At 37.3% G+C, this 17,578-nt stretch overlaps 1 protein-coding gene and 1 pseudogene across 4 annotated transcripts in view; both read left to right on the forward strand.

The window, feature by feature from the left end:
* Positions 1-342: 342 nt before the first annotated feature.
* On the forward strand, positions 343-1,049 carry LOC114219936 (small ribosomal subunit protein uS3 pseudogene; annotated as a pseudogene).
* A 2,416-nt stretch (positions 1,050-3,465) lies between these two features.
* Positions 3,466-17,578, forward strand: part of PHF14 (PHD finger protein 14) — a 199,429-nt gene continuing 185,316 nt past the window's right edge. For all 4 annotated transcript variants that reach the window (XR_015766710.1, XM_088018232.1, XM_028119281.2 and 1 more), the window contains exons 1-3: positions 3,466-3,634; positions 4,134-4,244; positions 12,880-13,676. Coding sequence is in view for 3 of the 4 variants with exons in the window: in XM_088018232.1 (XP_087874358.1) it covers position 3,634; positions 4,134-4,244; positions 12,880-13,676 (909 nt within the window). In the remaining variant the exon portion in view is untranslated. The remainder of the gene's footprint in view (positions 3,635-4,133; positions 4,245-12,879; positions 13,677-17,578) is intronic.

Below are 17,578 nucleotides of genomic sequence, written 5' to 3' on the forward strand. Positions count from 1 at the left end.
AAATAAAGTTTGTGGCTTAATTAATAATATTGTACTAATGTTAATTTCTTAGTTTTGTAAATGTAACATTGTTATGCAAAATATTAACATTAGTGGAAGCAGGGTGAGGAGTATATACAAACTCAGTATTATTGGTGCATTCTTTCATAAATCTAAAACTACTTAGAAATTAAAAGTTAAAAAAAATGATTATTAATACTCAATGGCCAGGGGTTTGGAAAGAATTCTCATGCACTCTTGGTGATAATATATATTAGTACAGCCTATTTTTAGAGAGCAATTGGGCAATGTTTATTAAATATAAATGTGTTTGTATTTTTTTATTCAGAAAATCTATTTCTATCAGTGGCCCATGGCAGCAAGATGGTGGTGCAGATTTCCAAGAAGATGAAGTTTGTTGCCAATGGCATCTTTAAACCTGAACTGAACGAGTTTCTCACTCAGGACCTGGCTGAAGATGGCTACTCTGGGATTGAGGTCTGAATTACACCGACCAGGACAAAAATCATTATCTTGGCCACCAGAACACAGAATGTTCTTGGTGAGAAGGGCCAGCAGATCTGGGAATTGACCACTGTGGTTCAGAAGAGGTTTGATTTCCCTGAGGACAGTGTAGAACTGTAAACTGAAAAGGTGGCCACAAGAGGTCTGTGTGCTATTACTAGGGCAGAGTCTCCAATACAAACTCCTAGAAGGACTTGCTGTGCAGAGGGTTTGCTATAGTGTGCTGCAGTTCATCATGAAGGGTGGGGCCAAAGGCTGTGAGATCTTGGTGTCTGGGAAACTCCTAAATCCATGACGTTTATGCATGGCCTGATGATTCACAGTGGGGACCCTATTAACTATTATGTTGACACTGCTGAGGCATCAAAGTGAAGATCATGCTTCCTGGGGACCCACGTGGTAAGACTGGCCCTAAGAAGCCCCTGCTTGGTCATGTGAGCACTGTGGAACCCAAAGATGAGATATTGCCTACCACCCCCATCTTGGAACAGAAGGGTAGGAATCCAGAGCGGCCTGCCATGCTGCAGCCAGTACCCACAGGATAACAGGGTCTCCTTGGCAGCTGGATCTGGAATCTGGATTTTGCCATGTAAAGACCTTTAATAAAATCTTTGAAGAAAAAAAAAAAAGACAATCTATTTCTAGGAATTTCTCTTATAGAAACTTAAATGCTAGCTTTTGGAGTGTCTTTTCCCTTTTAGATAATTCAGCATACTTCCTCCCAGTGAATCTAGGAGGAGAGTGGAATGTTTGGTTCTCTAACCTCAGAAGTAAAACAATCCTTAGTATGGTTCATGTTTGAAATAGAATGGAAATTAAGTTCCTCAAGTGGAGCTGGTCAAATAATTAAGTTGCTAGGCTTTTAACTGGAGGAATAACAGTTCTGAAGGCCAGTGGGTAGTATTAAGGATTAGATGCCACCTCTGGATCTTGACAAAATGAGGTGTGGGAGGCTGAGTGGCCTCCAGTTGAGAGGGCTGCAGGGTAACTTTCCATTTTAGACAAGAAGTGCATGAATAATCATTGAAAAGGAAGAGGGTTTACTAAGAAGGTTGTAAAATTTTGGAATTTAAGTTTCTACAGCACTGTAGAATGGTTTGAGGAGGCACATAGCAGTGGTAGTTTGGATCAGGGGACTAGAGACTCTTAGAGATTGGAGGAGTTTACATTTTTAGCAGGGATAAGGAACACAGAAAGATGAGGTTGCAATATAATTTGTACAGCTACTGTTATGGTGGAATGTCCTGGGACATTAGAAGTAGTCCAGCTTTTGGGGAATTTAACTAGCCAATCCTTAGCCCTGAGCATTTGCCCATGACCTTTCCTTGGTCTGGAACACTTCTGTCTCCTTTTCTCACTTTCTCAGGTCAGTTCAGACTATGTTTTGCTCTATCACTTTCTCTAGGAAGCCTTCCCTGAGTGCCTTCTCTCCTCTTAGCATGTGTACTCTTTCTCTGGTAGCCTGTCTCACAATATACAGCAATTGTCTTACCTGTTTGTATCCTTACCTGTACCTTAAGTTCTGGAAGGAAAGAGACAACTATCTTGCAGGCCGTCCAGCCTCCATGTAATCAATCCATAAATTATACTACTTTGTAGTAAATATTTACTATTTTGTCAAATTTAATATTATAAAATTCAATTCCAGTTCACAAAATAATCTAACACGTTTCTTTAAAGAGTAAGCTTCACTAATGCATTATATGATTTGATTCCTACACATTTATTTTCCCATGTTACAAACACTGCCACTCAATGTTTATGTGTGGAATAAACTAGTGAACTGAATCAACTTCATCCAATTCTAGTCCTTGATATATAAACTTTTGAAAAGTATTAATACTAGTCAAATTCTAACATTTTAATATCATTTAAAAAGTATTTAACCTGTATGTAAATAAATGTGGTGTTTGAAACTGTTGAAGGACTGCCATATCCAGTTATACACACTAACCTGAGTTTTTATGGATTTAAAAATTCATCTAAAAAATTAAATTTCCTAAGTGAATGCAAGGCATTCACATTCATTTGGACACACATCGTGAGGTAATACACAATCTACTTGTGAAATGGATTATTTTCCCCTAGATGTATTCTTAGTAAAATTAAATACTGTCTATTTTATTTATATGAAAATGACTGTCCACAGTACACTCGTTGTAATAATACTTAATTACTATAACTTAATGCTTTTTTCCCCTCTCTTACAGTGTAATTTTCAAAGCAGCTAAGTCTAATGCGATTCTCACATTTCCCTCTTTCAGGAAATAAAATACTCACACGTTCCAAGGTATTTAAAGCGATGCAATTTGCAGAGGCAGCAGGTAGAACGTTGCTGTCGGTATTATTTATGTTTTTGGTAGCAATTTAAGCTAGCAACGCCTCCTTCTGTAAAGTGTACTCCTAGTAACTACTTAAGAAACAAACACCAGGAACAAACGTTGGCCTCCCACGGATTTGGGCGGGGGGTGGAGCCTCAGTGATTTGTGGGAAGAGCCTCTCAGGGCCTGGGAGGGCTCTCTGCTCCCGCTCGTCAATACTCGGCTCCGCTCGGCTCCCTCTCGGATCTCGCTCGGCTCTGTTCGGCTCCTCCTGCAGGAGAGACAAGAGAGCGCCTGAAACTGCGGCGCACGCGCTCACGGCTCGTGCTGCTCTTAGGGCCTCGCTTTGCCGTGTGTTTTCACTTCCTTCTCTTCCGAGCTGTATCCGGGTCGTTGCTTTCTCTATTGTCTCAGGCAAACGACCTCGGACTTTGCAAATTCTGGGTCTTTTGTTGCTTCTGGTGCAAGCTAATAAAGTTTTTCTTTCTTTTATTTTTTTCTAACAGTTTTAACGGAGGAAATTAACTCCCCAGAGCTGCCGGGGCCTGAGGGAGCCTCTGGCACTGGAGCGCCGTGGGAAGGGGCGCGAGCGGCCGGGGCCGGTTCGGCAAGGACTAGGGGGCGGGGTGGGGGGCGGGAGGGGACCTCAGCGCTGCTCTCTAGGCGCCCGGGCCCGGTCGGCGGCGCCGCCGATTTTAAGTAGCATCTTTCGGATTTGTTCCCGCGGTATCGGTCCCGACTTCAGCGCTGCCAGGCTCTCGCAGCCTCTCCCTAGGTCTCCTCCAAACGACCACCTCACGGATTCCTTAGTAAGTGTGTTGGAGGCCTCCGCCGGGAGAAAGGTGCATTTCAGCCCTTCTAGAAGTCAGGGCCTGTGGGAGCAGGGTGGGGGTGGCAGGTTTCTGCTGGAAGCTGGACCTTTCGTGGGCGCTTCCCTTCCACAGTCTGCGAGAATGAACGAGGCTTCTTTAATTATCTGGGCTTCGCGTTTTCTTTCTGTTGACTGTCTCCGTGTCTAAGTGAGGGATTATGAACTAGTCGCAGAAATGTAAGAGGATGTTATGGGGGTTAGCTTTGATTTTGGTTGGCCTGGTTTCGCCTTTGCCACACCCCAGCCTGGAGCCGCCTCTGCTGCTGGCCAGCCCTCCCCAGCCCGTGTGCCCACTCCAAGCGAGCTTCCTACACTTTTTGCTGAGAACTGAATTAGACAGATTCCCTGCACGAGGTCATCTGTATCTTCCCTTAGCATCACAGTTGTCTGTGCTTGGCGTGATTATTAATGACGATGTAATGTTTTTCTCTTAACAGTGGATCGCAGCTCCAAGAGGAGGCAGGTGAAGCCTTTGGCAGCTTCTCTGTTAGAAGCTCTCGATTATGATAGTTCAGATGACAGTGATTTTAAAGTTGGAGATGCCTCAGGTAAATGTTTCCTTTTCTTTCCTTTTCCCAGCTTTCTGGAAGTTGGGCCTATTTTCAGATCCTTTTTAAAAATCGGTTTTGATTAAGATGCCAATTTAAAGTTAAAGCACATAAACTTCATTTGTCCATTTGATTTCTCACATTTCCCGAAGATCCTTTCACTAGATCCTATCATTGCTTCTGTTTATATTGATACTCAGATAATTAGGAGGCAGAAAAGAACTTATACTATAGATACCAAAGCGTTTTCTCTGTTCTTTACTCAAAAATAATTTAAGCTTATTTTATGGATAGAGGGGGAAAAAATATCCAGAAGTCAAATAATATCCTGAGAGTAATGTGAGCCATGAACAGGGTTCTTCTTTATTCACATCACTTGGCACCCTCTGAGGGGAGTTTTGCTTTTTGTCTATTAGCTCCCTTAACCAGAATAAAGGTGACCAGAGTAAAAAGTTGTACTTTGTGGTGGGTGTTGGACCTTGTAGATTGGGCTTTTCAAAACTCTCTGAAGTACAAAGATACATGTTTACTCATTATATTTTGTGATTTTAAAAACAAACTTTTAAGAAGGTCATACGTTCACATTGTACAAGATTGGAAAACACAAAAATACGGTTTTCCATGGTATCTTCTGTTTATTATACTTCACATATATAGATATATATGTATAGTTTTAATTGCAGGAATCTGAAAAATGTACATTTTATGTGAAAAATACTACAACACACGTACAGTAAAAATTACTTATAATTTTGCCCCTTCTGATGGAAGTTTTATAAAGACTTTTCAGTTTCATCCCTTTAATAATTTTAAAGTGTTCCCCCAGAGAGTTTTCTGTGCTTAGTCATAACACTCTCCCTTCCCATTTTTTTTTTTTTTAACCTGCTAGGGATGATAAGATGAAATAAGGTTATGTTGCGTTTCTGTTATTTAAATAACATCAACAAGTAGAATTTGCATGGTGATTTACTGAGACCTTTTTATTTCCATAATCTCATTTAACTTTTGTAATAGCTTAGTGAAGGAAATATTATTTTACAGATAACAGGGCACTTGAGTTCAAAGAACTTGCAGGAGGTCACTTAGGCCATAATAGATGCAAATCCTTGTCTTTTGACTCCAAAATTTAAGTCTTTTTGCTGCAGAGATCCTAAAAGTAAATAGATGTAATCTTAAACTGAAACTACTTGGATTTTGTGACTAATTGAGGTCACTCCCAACAATCAAAAAGTTAAGTTTATCTTGATTGTCTTTTAACCTTTGCTTCTCAGCCAGTTTCTCTCCCTTTTATTAGTCAACTTACTGATGTTTGGTCCTTCCAAAGGAGGAAAGCAAGGGAAGGGAAAGAAGCCAGAACTTTTTAAGTACTCTTGGTGAGAATCTTTGTAGATAATATTTTTGGTTAGAATGTAGTTTTGGTCCAGATTGTTAACTGTTAAAATAGTTGTTGGGTTTCAGAAGTTACGACTCATTTGAATACCATTATGAAAAAACTCCGAAGCTTAATCTTTAAGTATTCCATAATTGTTTCTGTGACAACAAATCCTGACTTTGTAGATTTTTTTCCTTTTTGTTTACTGAGTTATAGTCATTCACAGGTATCACTTCTCTTTACAAAGGTTAAAACAATTTAATGTTACAAACTGCTTTTTCAAGATAATTTTTGGTATCAAGCTAAGTGGAGATTCCTGACCTTGTTAAATCTTAATCAGAGTTGATGGGAATTATCAATTATGTATGAAAAGTGGGAGGATGAGTTTTGTTAGGCTGATAATTTTTTTATGTTTGAAATTTTTAAAAATTTTTTTATCGTTATGTTAATCACCATACATTACATCATTAGTTTTTGATGTATTGTTCCGTGATTGTTTGTGTATAGCACCCAGTGCTCCATGCAGAGCGTGCCCTCTTTAATACCCATCACGAGGCTAACCCATCCCCCTACCCCCCTCCCCTCTAGAACCCTCAGTGTGTTTTTCAGAGTCCATCGTCTCTCATGGTTCATCTCCCCCTCCGATTTTCCCCCCTTCATTCTTCCCCTCCTGCTATCTTCTTTTTTTTTTTCTTAACATATATTGCATTATTTGTTTCAGAGGTACAGATCTCTGATTCAACCAGTCCTACACAATTCACAGTGCTCACCATAGCACATACCCTCCCCAATGTCTATCACCCCGCCACCCGATCCCTTCCACCCCCCCCAGCAACCCTCAGTTTGTTTCCTGAGATTAAGAATTCCTCATATCATAGAGGGTGTTATGCTGAGCGAAGTAAGTCAATCAGAGAAAGACATGTATCATATGACCTCACTGATAGGCTGATAATTTTTTAAAAAATGTCTTCAAAGCACTAAAAAATATATACTTTCTGTTCCCTCCTGTCATCATAGTTAGTCTGCTCTATTTGTAATTTACTTCCTTGGGCGCTGTGTAGTTCTTATGTTACTGGAAGGAAGATTATAGTAGTAAATGATTTTGTTTAAAATAGTTAATAATAGAAATTGAATCCTCTTTTCCATTCTTGGTTAATGTGCATTGGTGTCCTTCATAGCTAACATGGTGGCTTACTGTAGATTACCAGTGTTCCCTGTTTGAATCCTTTCTTTGCCTGAGGTAGTTGGACTCTTAAATAAAACATTAGACTTATCACTGTTTTCAGTCATGTTAGAGTTGTGGAATCCCAACCCTACATGTGACTAGATTACACTGGAGGTGGAGAAATAGTAGCTAATCATCTGTCTGATCAAAGCTTCTTTCAAAACAATGTCTAGAAATGACTTACTGAATGAACTACTGACTCTCTTAGATTGGTTGGACTTAATTTTTGTTGACAAGATTCTGTGCATCAGTTTCTTCTCTTCATTTTGAAGTCAGAAATTCCGACTACAAAACTTCTACTTCTGTTCGGCTTTAAGAATGTAGACTTTTGAAAGATTATATTCAACACCTTTGCAGATAAACATAATTTTATTCATGTGTTTCTCAGATAATAAAATAGAAAAAGATAAATATTGCTCAAAAAATGACCTGCCAGTAAGATTGTCAAGTGATTGATTTTTGATGGTTAATAACTAAAAGCCTCTGACTTTAGAAAAGTACAAACATTTTTGAAAATAGATCTTTTATCTTTAATGTGAAATTAGAGTTAGATTTCTCATTTTTTTAAAGATTTTTATTTATTCATGTGAGAGGGGTAGGGGGAAAGGGAGAAGCAGGCTTCTCTCCGCTGAGCGGGGACCCCAGTGTGGGGCCCAGTCTCAGGACTCTGGGATCATGACCTGAGTGGAAGGCAGACTCTTAACCAACTGAGCCACCCAGGTGCCCCTAGATTTCTCATTTTTGATTGAGGACAGAGTACAACCATATTAGAATTATGGTGATAGTCACCAGAAGAACCATATGTGGAGATGTTAAATTGAACCATATGAAATTACCAATTTTTGATTATTGGCGGTTTCATCATTCGACCTAGTTTAAGTGGTTATATTTGAGACTTGGTCCTGGAATTGGGATTAGGATAGACTGCATTTAGTTATCTGATATATAAGTGGAAGGGTTTTGAAGATGAGTGCATATATGACTTTTATTAAATGAGACAGAATAGCAGTGCTGTGTCCCTTCTAACCTGCTGGCCAAAGTAAGGTGATTAACTTTAGATCTTGATCCATAGTAAGTTTAATTAGGCCAGAACGCCAGAAAATTAGCTGGAAGAGTCAGGCTGAGACTTTGCTTTGGTAGTATTTTTTTACTTAATCTAATTTTGGCTAAGTGGATCAAGATAATGGTCATTGATCTGTAGTTTTGTTCAAGAGCACTTGGCTGGATATTATGGTGAATTCACAAAGAAATGTGATACTATCAGAATAACTAAATAAGTAAAATAACAGATAATACAAAGCATGATTGATTATTTTGTATAGTTCAAGTCAAGGAGATAGGACTACTTTAGATTGGATTTATCTAGAACAATTCATTGAGGAGATTAACAGTTGAACATAGGAACTGAAAGAGAAGCAATCTAGGTGAGGGAAACAATGTATTAAGTGTTAGAAGTGTGGATGCTGGAAAATACTTGTATTTGGGAATCAGGATTGAGTAAGAGAATAAAAGAGATGCATCTGGGCAAGTATAATGAGGTCAAATTAAGGCCTTAATTACTAGACCAGGGTTTCTCAATCCCGGCACTATTGGCATTTGGTGTTGTATAATTCTTTGTAATGATGGCCTGTCCTGTTTACTGTAGAATGTTTAGCAGCATCTGTTTTCTACTTAATAACTGCCAGTATCATTTTCCCTTCTTGCCCCCACCCCCACTTTCATGGCAATCATTCATTGTCTAAACATTGCCAATGTTCTCTTTGGGACAGAACTCAAAATTGTTCTTACTTGAGAACCACTGGTCTGGATTTATTCAGAAAATGTTAAATGACACAGCTGGAACTAGAGATGATGAGTAGAGGATGAGTTGTGTTGACTGACTGGCTTTTTAAAAAAGAGAAAATACAGGATTAGTAAAAAATGGCCCCAAGGTGATAACTGAATAACCAGTAGACTGGTAATCTGTTAGGTATTGTGTATATTTATAAATACTAATTACTGTTGCACTAGATCAATGAATGGAATAGTTAATTAAGGTTGATAGACAAAGGTGATTCTTTATATTGCAAAGCTAAAATAAAACTGAATTAAATACTATTTTATTGTTCAATATTTATCATGGGGAAAACTTAAGCATTGAATATTGTGAAGGAATTCTTGAAGGCTGTTTTTTAATTCTGTATCTGTAAAAAATTCCCTAACTTCTGTTAGTTGAAATAGCTATTGCTTGGAGAGATTTTGATATATTGTATATTTGAGAAAGGTACCTTTTATTTAACTGAATAGGAAGGAGGGATTTCAATTTTAATTTTTTTCCTAAAGAAAAAATTTTATTGTAGAGTTAGAATTACCTTTTTGAAAAAAGGTAATTATTAGAGATCGATAGCACGTGAGCAGGAGCAGGGGGAAGGGGCAGAGGGGAGAGGGAGAAGGAGACTCCTCACTGAGCAGGGAGCGTGATGCGGGGCTGGATCCGAGGACCCCGACCAAGATCAAGACCTGAGCCGAAGGTAGATGCTTAACCAACTGAGCCACCCAGTAGCCCCAGATTTACTTCTCTTCTAATGCTAAGAAGCATCTGACTTATTTCTCTAGTCTATTACCTTTAAAAAAAAAAAAAAAGATGTAAGAGTGATGGATTTGGAACATGACACAGAGTCAGTTTGAATTTGTAATAAGAAGACATTTTTCTTTGTAGCCTACAAAAATGGAATTATAGACAGCCAAAGACTGATTTTTTTCATTGTCATTTTTCTCAAGCTATGCTTGTAACTAAATATTGTTTATCTCCATCCCTCAAGTGCATATGTATCAAAAAGAAGTGATGACTAATCAGATGAAGTTATTTTTCAGAAATCAAAGATAAAATTTGATATATTCGTGATGCCTGCAGTTGGAGTATGGATAATGTATTATATTTGGAGAATGAAGGGTTGGGTAAGCTACTAGGATTTGGATTTGTGGAAAAATTTCAGATTCATCTAATATGTTAACAGATGTAAAGCATTTAAATATTTTTTTTCTTTTCAGATTGCTTTCTATCCAGATATGATTACAAAACAAAAACAATCAAAGAGTATCAGTTTCTCCATACTTTTTTTTTTTTTAAGATTTATTTATTTTTTTGAGGGAGAGAGGGAGAGAGTGTGCTCATGTGTGGGTCAGGGGAGGGGCAGAGGCAGAGGGAGAGGGAGTGGGAGAGAGAATCTCAAGCAGATTCCCCACTGAGTGCAGAGCCCCACGTGGGGCTTGATCCCCTGACCCATGAGATCATGACCTGAGCCTAAATCACGAGTCACTTAACTGACTGAGGCACCCAGGTGTCCCCCACCCCTATACTTTTAAAAAATGATTGGCATTGGCAACAACAACCAAGACAAAATCATAACAATTCTTAACATTTAGCAAAATTTACCAAGTAATAGCGAAGTTGGATTGGTCTCAGTTTTGATTAGGTACCCACATTTGTGCCCCAGTTATTCTAACTTTTATATCTACTGTTATTTTTATTGGTAAAAATTATTAGAAATAATTATTAGAAAAAATTATTAGAAATAATTTTTAGGTACTTTATTTTATTTTTTTAAGATTTTATTATTTGAGGGGGGGGAGCACGAGAAGGGTGAGAGGCAGAGGGAGAAACACACCCTGCTGAGCAGGGAGCCCGATGTGGGGCTCGATCCCAGGACCCTGGGATCATGACCTGAGCTTAAGGCAGATGCTTAACCAACTGAGCCACCCAGGCACCCCTTTTTAGGTACTTTAAAAAATATCTCTCTTAATTATGCCATTGTTTGCAAGATGTTCCAGTCTTCTGTAGTTAGTATGCACAGACTCTTTTTGCCTTAGAAGTGTTTGGTCAACTCTGCTTATTATTTATTAGATTCTTATCTAAAAATATCTAGAAATTGTTATGATTATTATTTGTTTTTTTACCAGAAGTAGTTTTTCTTGGTAGGTTGGGTTTAATTATGAGTGGTATTAAAAAAATCATAATTTTCTTAATGGTTTGTATAACTGTTGGAGTGAAAAGAAGTTACCTAGTTGTGGATGATACTGGATTCACTCTCTGAAATTCAAGAAGCTTACAAATCCAAAGGTGTTTCCTAAGTTTGGTACAAACTTGTTTTTGGTAAAACCTAACTGGAAATGATAGTTTATTTGTAGTGTTTCCTTAAATATTTGTAAATATTTATACTTTTCCCTGCAGAGATGTGTTTGATTATAGGATAGTGCCATAGATCTCACTGGAGATTTTTAAGTGTCATATATTGTGTATACACCATGCTTCCCTTCTAAAATCTGAAAAAAAAATCAAAATTCTGAAAGATACCTGGCTCCATAAGTTTCAAATAAGGTATTGTTGACCTACATGATATTGTTCTTGTATCCTACCTAAGATTGTTTAGGATGAGAGTGCTTTTTCACAACAGTTTTGAATAAGCTGTGGGTTCCTGCGTGGTAATCTTGAGATTGACAATTATTTTGTAGGGCCAATCAATATTTATTGTATGTTAGTCTGTATTTTTAATCAATTTAACTTGCAGGATTTTTTTTTTTAAGATTTTATTTATTAGAGAGAGAGAGCACATGAGAGGGGGGAGGGTCAGAGGGAGAAGCAGACTCCCTGCTGAGCAGGGAGCCCGATGCGGGACTCAGTCCTGGGACTCCAGGATCATGACCTGAGCCGAAGGCAGTCGCTTAACCAACTGAGCCACCCAGGCGCCGTGCAGGATTTTTTTGTTTTTGTTTTTTAACCATTTGTAAAGGATTTTTAGGATATTTTAGATACCAGACACTAATTGCAACTTTCTTTACTTTTTTTTTTTAACTTTCTTTACTTTAATATCCATTTAATTATAGTAGCTAAGGCTGGTTGAGTTAACAGAAATTAAAATGGTGTGGAAACATAGACTTTTTTCACCATTTTATTATTATCCTTTTCTTAGTTATAGGCTCAAAGAATGTATCACCCTACAGGTTTTACTATAGTTGTTGGCCATGACCTATGACTAGTTGTTTCTTACTTCTTTAAGCTCCCCTTCCTTTTTTTTTTTTCTCCTCGTTATTTCAGATTTTAGATTTTTATTTGTTTGATTAGGTGTAAAGAGGATCAGAAGTTTACTGAGTAGTCTTGGGCCAAGATGGCCTGCGCTGCCCTAGGCAGGAATGGAAGAAACTTGCTAGAAAGCTTGTAGTTCTGCATGAACTTTTTAATAGTCTAAGCCTATCTTTTTAGCGACTACCATGGTTGTTCATTTCCAAGATGGATTCGTTTTTTAAAAAATTACTAATTTCTTTCATTCTGGGGGGGCTGTCGTAGTTACTGCCTAGAATTTTTGAAAGTTTAGGTGGCTCTAATTGATATGAACAGTATCCTGATAGCAGGAAAATTGATAACTGCTCTTGCAACTTCCATTTACTATGCCACTGCTACTGTCTCCTTCACCTGTGAACTTGATACTCCTAAAATTGATTAGTATGTTAGGGATGTTGACTATCATAAATAACCTGTGTTCATTGTTGCTGGGTAAAGAGTAAAATAAATGAGACCAAGTTTTTGGGCTAGGTTTTTCTTGTTCTGAATGTAACTCAATGCTTGTAAGTTCATACAGTTTATGAAATGAAGATGGAAGAGAAGAAGAATTTGGTCTGTATTATATCATTAAGTTAAAATCAAGTGCCCAATTTAAAAAGAAGCACCTTTACTTTTAGGGAAAAAAAATTGTTTCTAGGGTACCGAATATAGCATGAGCCATTTGACACAAGATAGTGCTCCTCTTTTTGAAGCATATTTTAATTTAGAGTTACATATAGTCATCTTCATTAGTGCTATATTGAATTAGAACCATTATACCAACTTCATTGATTTATTATTTAATCAGGTTGGGAATGTCTACCATTCTTTGACTTAAATTTGTTTATATTGTTTTGCAAGTTACTCACAAATTTTGGTGGTTTCATTTGTGTCAGCGTTGTGTGTGTGTGTGTGTATGTATATACATATGTGTGGTTTTTTTTTCTCATATTTTCAACAGATTCTGAAGGGAGTGGTAATGGAAGTGAAGATCCTTCAAAGGACAGTGGAGAAGGTTCCTGTAGTGATTCTGAAGAAAATATTTTAGAAGAAGAACTGAATGAAGATATTAAAGTAAAAGAAGAACAACTTAAAAATTCTGCAGAGGAAGAAATACTGTCATCAGAAAAACAGTTAATTAAAATGGAAAAGAAGGAGGAAGAAGAGAATGGAGAAAGACCTAGAAAGAAAAAGGAGAAAGAGAAAGAAAAGGAAAAAGAGAAGGAGAAAGAAAAGGAGAAAGAGAAGGAGAGAGAGGATAAAGAAAAAGCAACAGTATCTGATGCTGTGGCTGCTTCTGCTGCTTCCACCACACCAGCCACAAGTCCTCCTGCTGTTAACACATCTCCTTCAGTCCCCACTACGACAACCACTACAGAGGAACAAGTCAGTGAGCCAAAAAAGTGGAACCTTCGTCGAAATCGACCACTTTTGGATTTTGTATCCATGGAAGAGCTGAATGATATGGATGACTATGACAGTGAGGATGACAATGATTGGCGACCTACTGTAGTAAAGAGAAAGGGGAGATCTGCATCTCAGAAAGAAGGAAGTGATGGAGACAATGAGGATGATGAAGATGAGGGAAGTGGGAGTGATGAGGATGAGAATGATGAAGGCAATGATGAAGATCATAGCAGCCCTGCCAGTGAAGGGGGTTGCAAGAAGAAGAAGAGTAAAGTTCTTAGCAGAAACAGTGCTGATGATGAGGAACTGACCAATGATAGCCTGACACTATCTCAAAGCAAGAGTAATGAGGTAGATCAACCCAATTTTTATGATATCTGTCTGTCTGGGGAAAAGGGAATTCTTCTCTAAACCATTCTACTCATTATATTAAGTAGCTTCCTTGAAATCCTGTTTATAGACAGCTGTGGGAGTGAATGAGCGCCCTAACTGTAACATTTATTCATTTGGTCAACCAGCCTTTATTGAGTATCTACTATTTGTCACCGTCCTCAAGGAGCTCATAATCACCGTCCTCAAGGAGCTCACAGTCTTTGTAGTTAGAGAAATATTTTTATATCCATAGACTAGGAATATGGTAGTTTTCCTTTCCCCTTTCTATCCTCTCACCCCATTCTTCATAGACTGCTGAATGGTGCTGAGTGGAGTATGAAAACAAAGGTCACCTTTATTTCAACTTAGCTATGTCCATATCCACATGAAAATTTAGACTTCTAGACTACTTTAGAGCAGGACAACAAACAGCTTAATGATTGCCTCAGACTTTTAGAGATTGATTTTAAGGTTAATTCCTTTACCAGTTGTAGCACTCATCATCTGAATAGTCACCAAGTCTTTGCTTTAGATGTATGGGAGTAAATAAGAACTATATGTTTACATATATTTAGTGAATAAGTTCTCTCTACAAAGAAATGAAAAAGAAAAATCAAACACTCCTATCATAAGACAAACATTTCTTTCCTAAAACTACAGTAATGACTCAGTTCTTCCACTTGAAGTTCTACTACCGAAAGTTAGGTTTATCCTTTGGGCCCAAGATGCAACATTCAAGATTCTTCAGTCAAACACATTTGTGTCTCTTTGTCTGTGTGTTTATGTATATGTTTTTCTTCAAAAGCAAGATTGAGTTGTCGTCATACATGTAGATGTACCTGTTACATCAACATGTAGAACTATAATAATTAAGTCTGTCATTTCTGTTAATGCATTTGTTGTCACAAAAATTCAGTTCTTTAGCAAGCACTTATTTTTTGTTTTTTCATATCATTGAAAAAGGTTAAACTGGTAGAAGGATTTTCCTTCTATGCTGTATTCTTTTAAATTTCTTCTACTTACAAGTTTTACATAGCATTGATTACCTATTTTAAGTAAGTTTCATTTAAAAACTTGGTGATTTTTTTCTTGCCAAAATATAAAGTAACAGGCTCTGAGGGGCTTATATGTCAGTAGTGATGAAACAGCAGGTTATAATAAATATATATATTATAAACATTGGTTAACTTCTAGGTTATCTACTTGCATATGAAGAATGTTGCCTGCCTCCAGTGCTATCTATCTAAATTCTTATCTTTAGGTAACGGGAAATTGTCATTTGGAATATAATATAGTATTTATATGCTGTAGCACAAACAGTTCCATATTCCCAGTGCCAATTTAGGGAAATAGAAATATGGAAAAATCAGTTGTTCATATTTGATGTAGGCTTGTATCCAGTTTATTTTATAGCATTTAGTAGTCGATATCTACTGAATAAGTTTACCTTTGGCAGCATTACTTTCTTCATTTTTATTAGCCTGACATTCATAAAAGTAAGCTGGCTAATGATAAAGACAGAGTTAGATTTTATGTGTTGGTGTGGGGAATACCTGCAGATGTTTAGGAATTTGCCAGGTAAAATGTATACATTATCCATTTGTTAATAATCTGTAATACATAAAATACTGCTTAGGAGGTTGTAGACTCTCCTTTATGATGCATCGGAAGGCCACATATGCTTTTAGGTTTTTTTCTACCAGGAGAGACTTTAGTAAATAATGGGACTTCATATATTTAGGTTAAGTCCCAAAGGAATGTGATTCCAGAGCGCCTCAGTAAAGTTGTCAAGAACTTTCTTCTTACAGTCGCTAAATTAACTCTTGTGTTAATTTGTGTTAATTTTCCTTTTGTTCTACCCTATGCAGAAATGCAGAAGAACTGATAGAAAGTTAATTTTAACTCAGTAATGTTCTACCTGAAATCTTGGTAACTGTTTTTCCCCAACACCAGTAATTTTTGATGATTCTACTTCTATTTGTTACTCAAATGAGATGACAAATTTTAATAAAAACTAATCGGGATTATTATTTTATCTTACATTTCTAAATTTCCTGTTCATATGCGCTTGATTTTGTAAAAAAGATGACTAATGGTAATTCTTGTTGCTTTACGGCCATTGTTTGTATCTTAATCTTCCTAGTTATTTTAGGTAGATACTTTGGCATCAAGGTATCAATTATCTGTTAGTTAATACAGATGTATTTGATTATATTTGAAGTTTTATTTTTCTCTACTTTTACTTTAGGTTTTCAAATACGGCTTTGTAGTAGAGAGCTGAAAGTGTGGTTTTAGAATTACATAATTGAATTATATTTAGTTTATAAACAGCAAACTTTCTTGGCTGTTATGTCAAGTGCTTTTGTAGGGAAATGATGTTGGACATCCTGTAAGTGATGTCCGAAGCTTTAATAATTTTGAAGGTTTTTAGGGAATTTGATTTTTTTCTTTGAGCGGGGGGCCTTTTATTGACTCTTAAGGGACTGGATCCCAGGACCCTGGGATTATGACCTGAGCCTAAGGCAGATGCTTAACCATCTGAGCCACCCAGGCACCCTGTAGGTTATAGCTTTTGTTATTTACTATTTCAAATTAAAACTCAGGAATTTCAAAAATTAAGACATACAGAAGCATACAAGTTGTCAGATTGATGACCCTATCCCCTGTTGTATAGTTCTGGAAGACTATATCATACACATATGAGAGAGAGTGAAAAAGGCAAACAACCTTAGTATTAGTATGAAAATAGCCTTTAGCTTGTAGACCCTGTGAAGCAGAGTGTCCCACAGACCACACCTTGAGAACTACTGTTCTACAATTGGACATTTGATAAACCTACATTTTCTACATATGGGCACTTTCCTTGGCCTATAGAATTAATGACATTTTTTGAATTTATTGCAGTCTGAACAATCCCCTTGGAGTATCATTATATGCCACTTTCAAACTTTTATCTTGATGCTTTTGGGATTAACTGATGTTATATTATTGCTTTTTGGTTTTCTGAAGTAAATCTTCTGGGGATGGGTGTGTAGCATTTTCAGAGAATGGTTCACATTTTCAGGACTTTGACTCTAGAGCTTTGGTTGAGGATTAATATTTGATAGAAGATAATTTCAGTAGAAATTTTCAGGTGGAAGTTTTTTGGTTTCTTTTCATAAAAGGCTCTCATGTTAAATGGATTATTAGATGTTAAGTGGTTGTGAAGAAATGGCAATTGTCATCTGATTTTTGGTAATTAAAATTTTTGCCAAAATTTATAAATAGCCACTTCTATTTGGGGTTTCTGACTTAAGTATCAATTGCTTTTTATACATTTCAAAATAAAACAACTGCTTTTTTTTTAAGATTTTATTTATTTACTTGAGAGGGAGAGAATAAGCAGTGGGGAGGGGTAGAGGTAGAGAGAGAGAGAGAGAGAGAGAAGCAAACACCCTGCTGAGCAGGAAGCCTGATCTGGGGCTGGATCCCAGGACCCCAGGATCATGACCTGAGCCAAAGACAGATGCTTGACCAACTGAGCCACCCAGGTGCCCCAGAACTGCTTTTTGTTCTGTTTTGTTTGTTTGTTTTTTTTAAAGATTTTATTTATTTACTGGAGAGAGAGAGAGAACACAAGCAGGGGGGAAGGGTGGAGGGAGAAGCAGACTCCCCGCCAAGCAGGGAGCCCGATGTAGGACTTGATCCCAGGACCCTGGGATCATTGACCTGAGCCAAAGGCAGATGCTTAACCAGCTGAGCCACCCAGGCGCCCTTAAAATAACTGCTTTAATACATAAAAAGTTCAAAATATTGTACAAAAATTACTTCAGATTCTTGAGAATTTAATTTTCTTTAAAAACTTGGAGACCTGTTGGGCACCTGGGTGGCTCAGTTGGTTA

Source organism: Eumetopias jubatus, unplaced genomic scaffold, assembly GCF_037043125.1.
Source record: "Eumetopias jubatus isolate StellerSeaLion01/CBP00866 unplaced genomic scaffold, mEumJub1_p1.0 scaffold_14, whole genome shotgun sequence".
NCBI classification, from domain to species: Eukaryota; Metazoa; Chordata; class Mammalia; order Carnivora; family Otariidae; genus Eumetopias; species Eumetopias jubatus.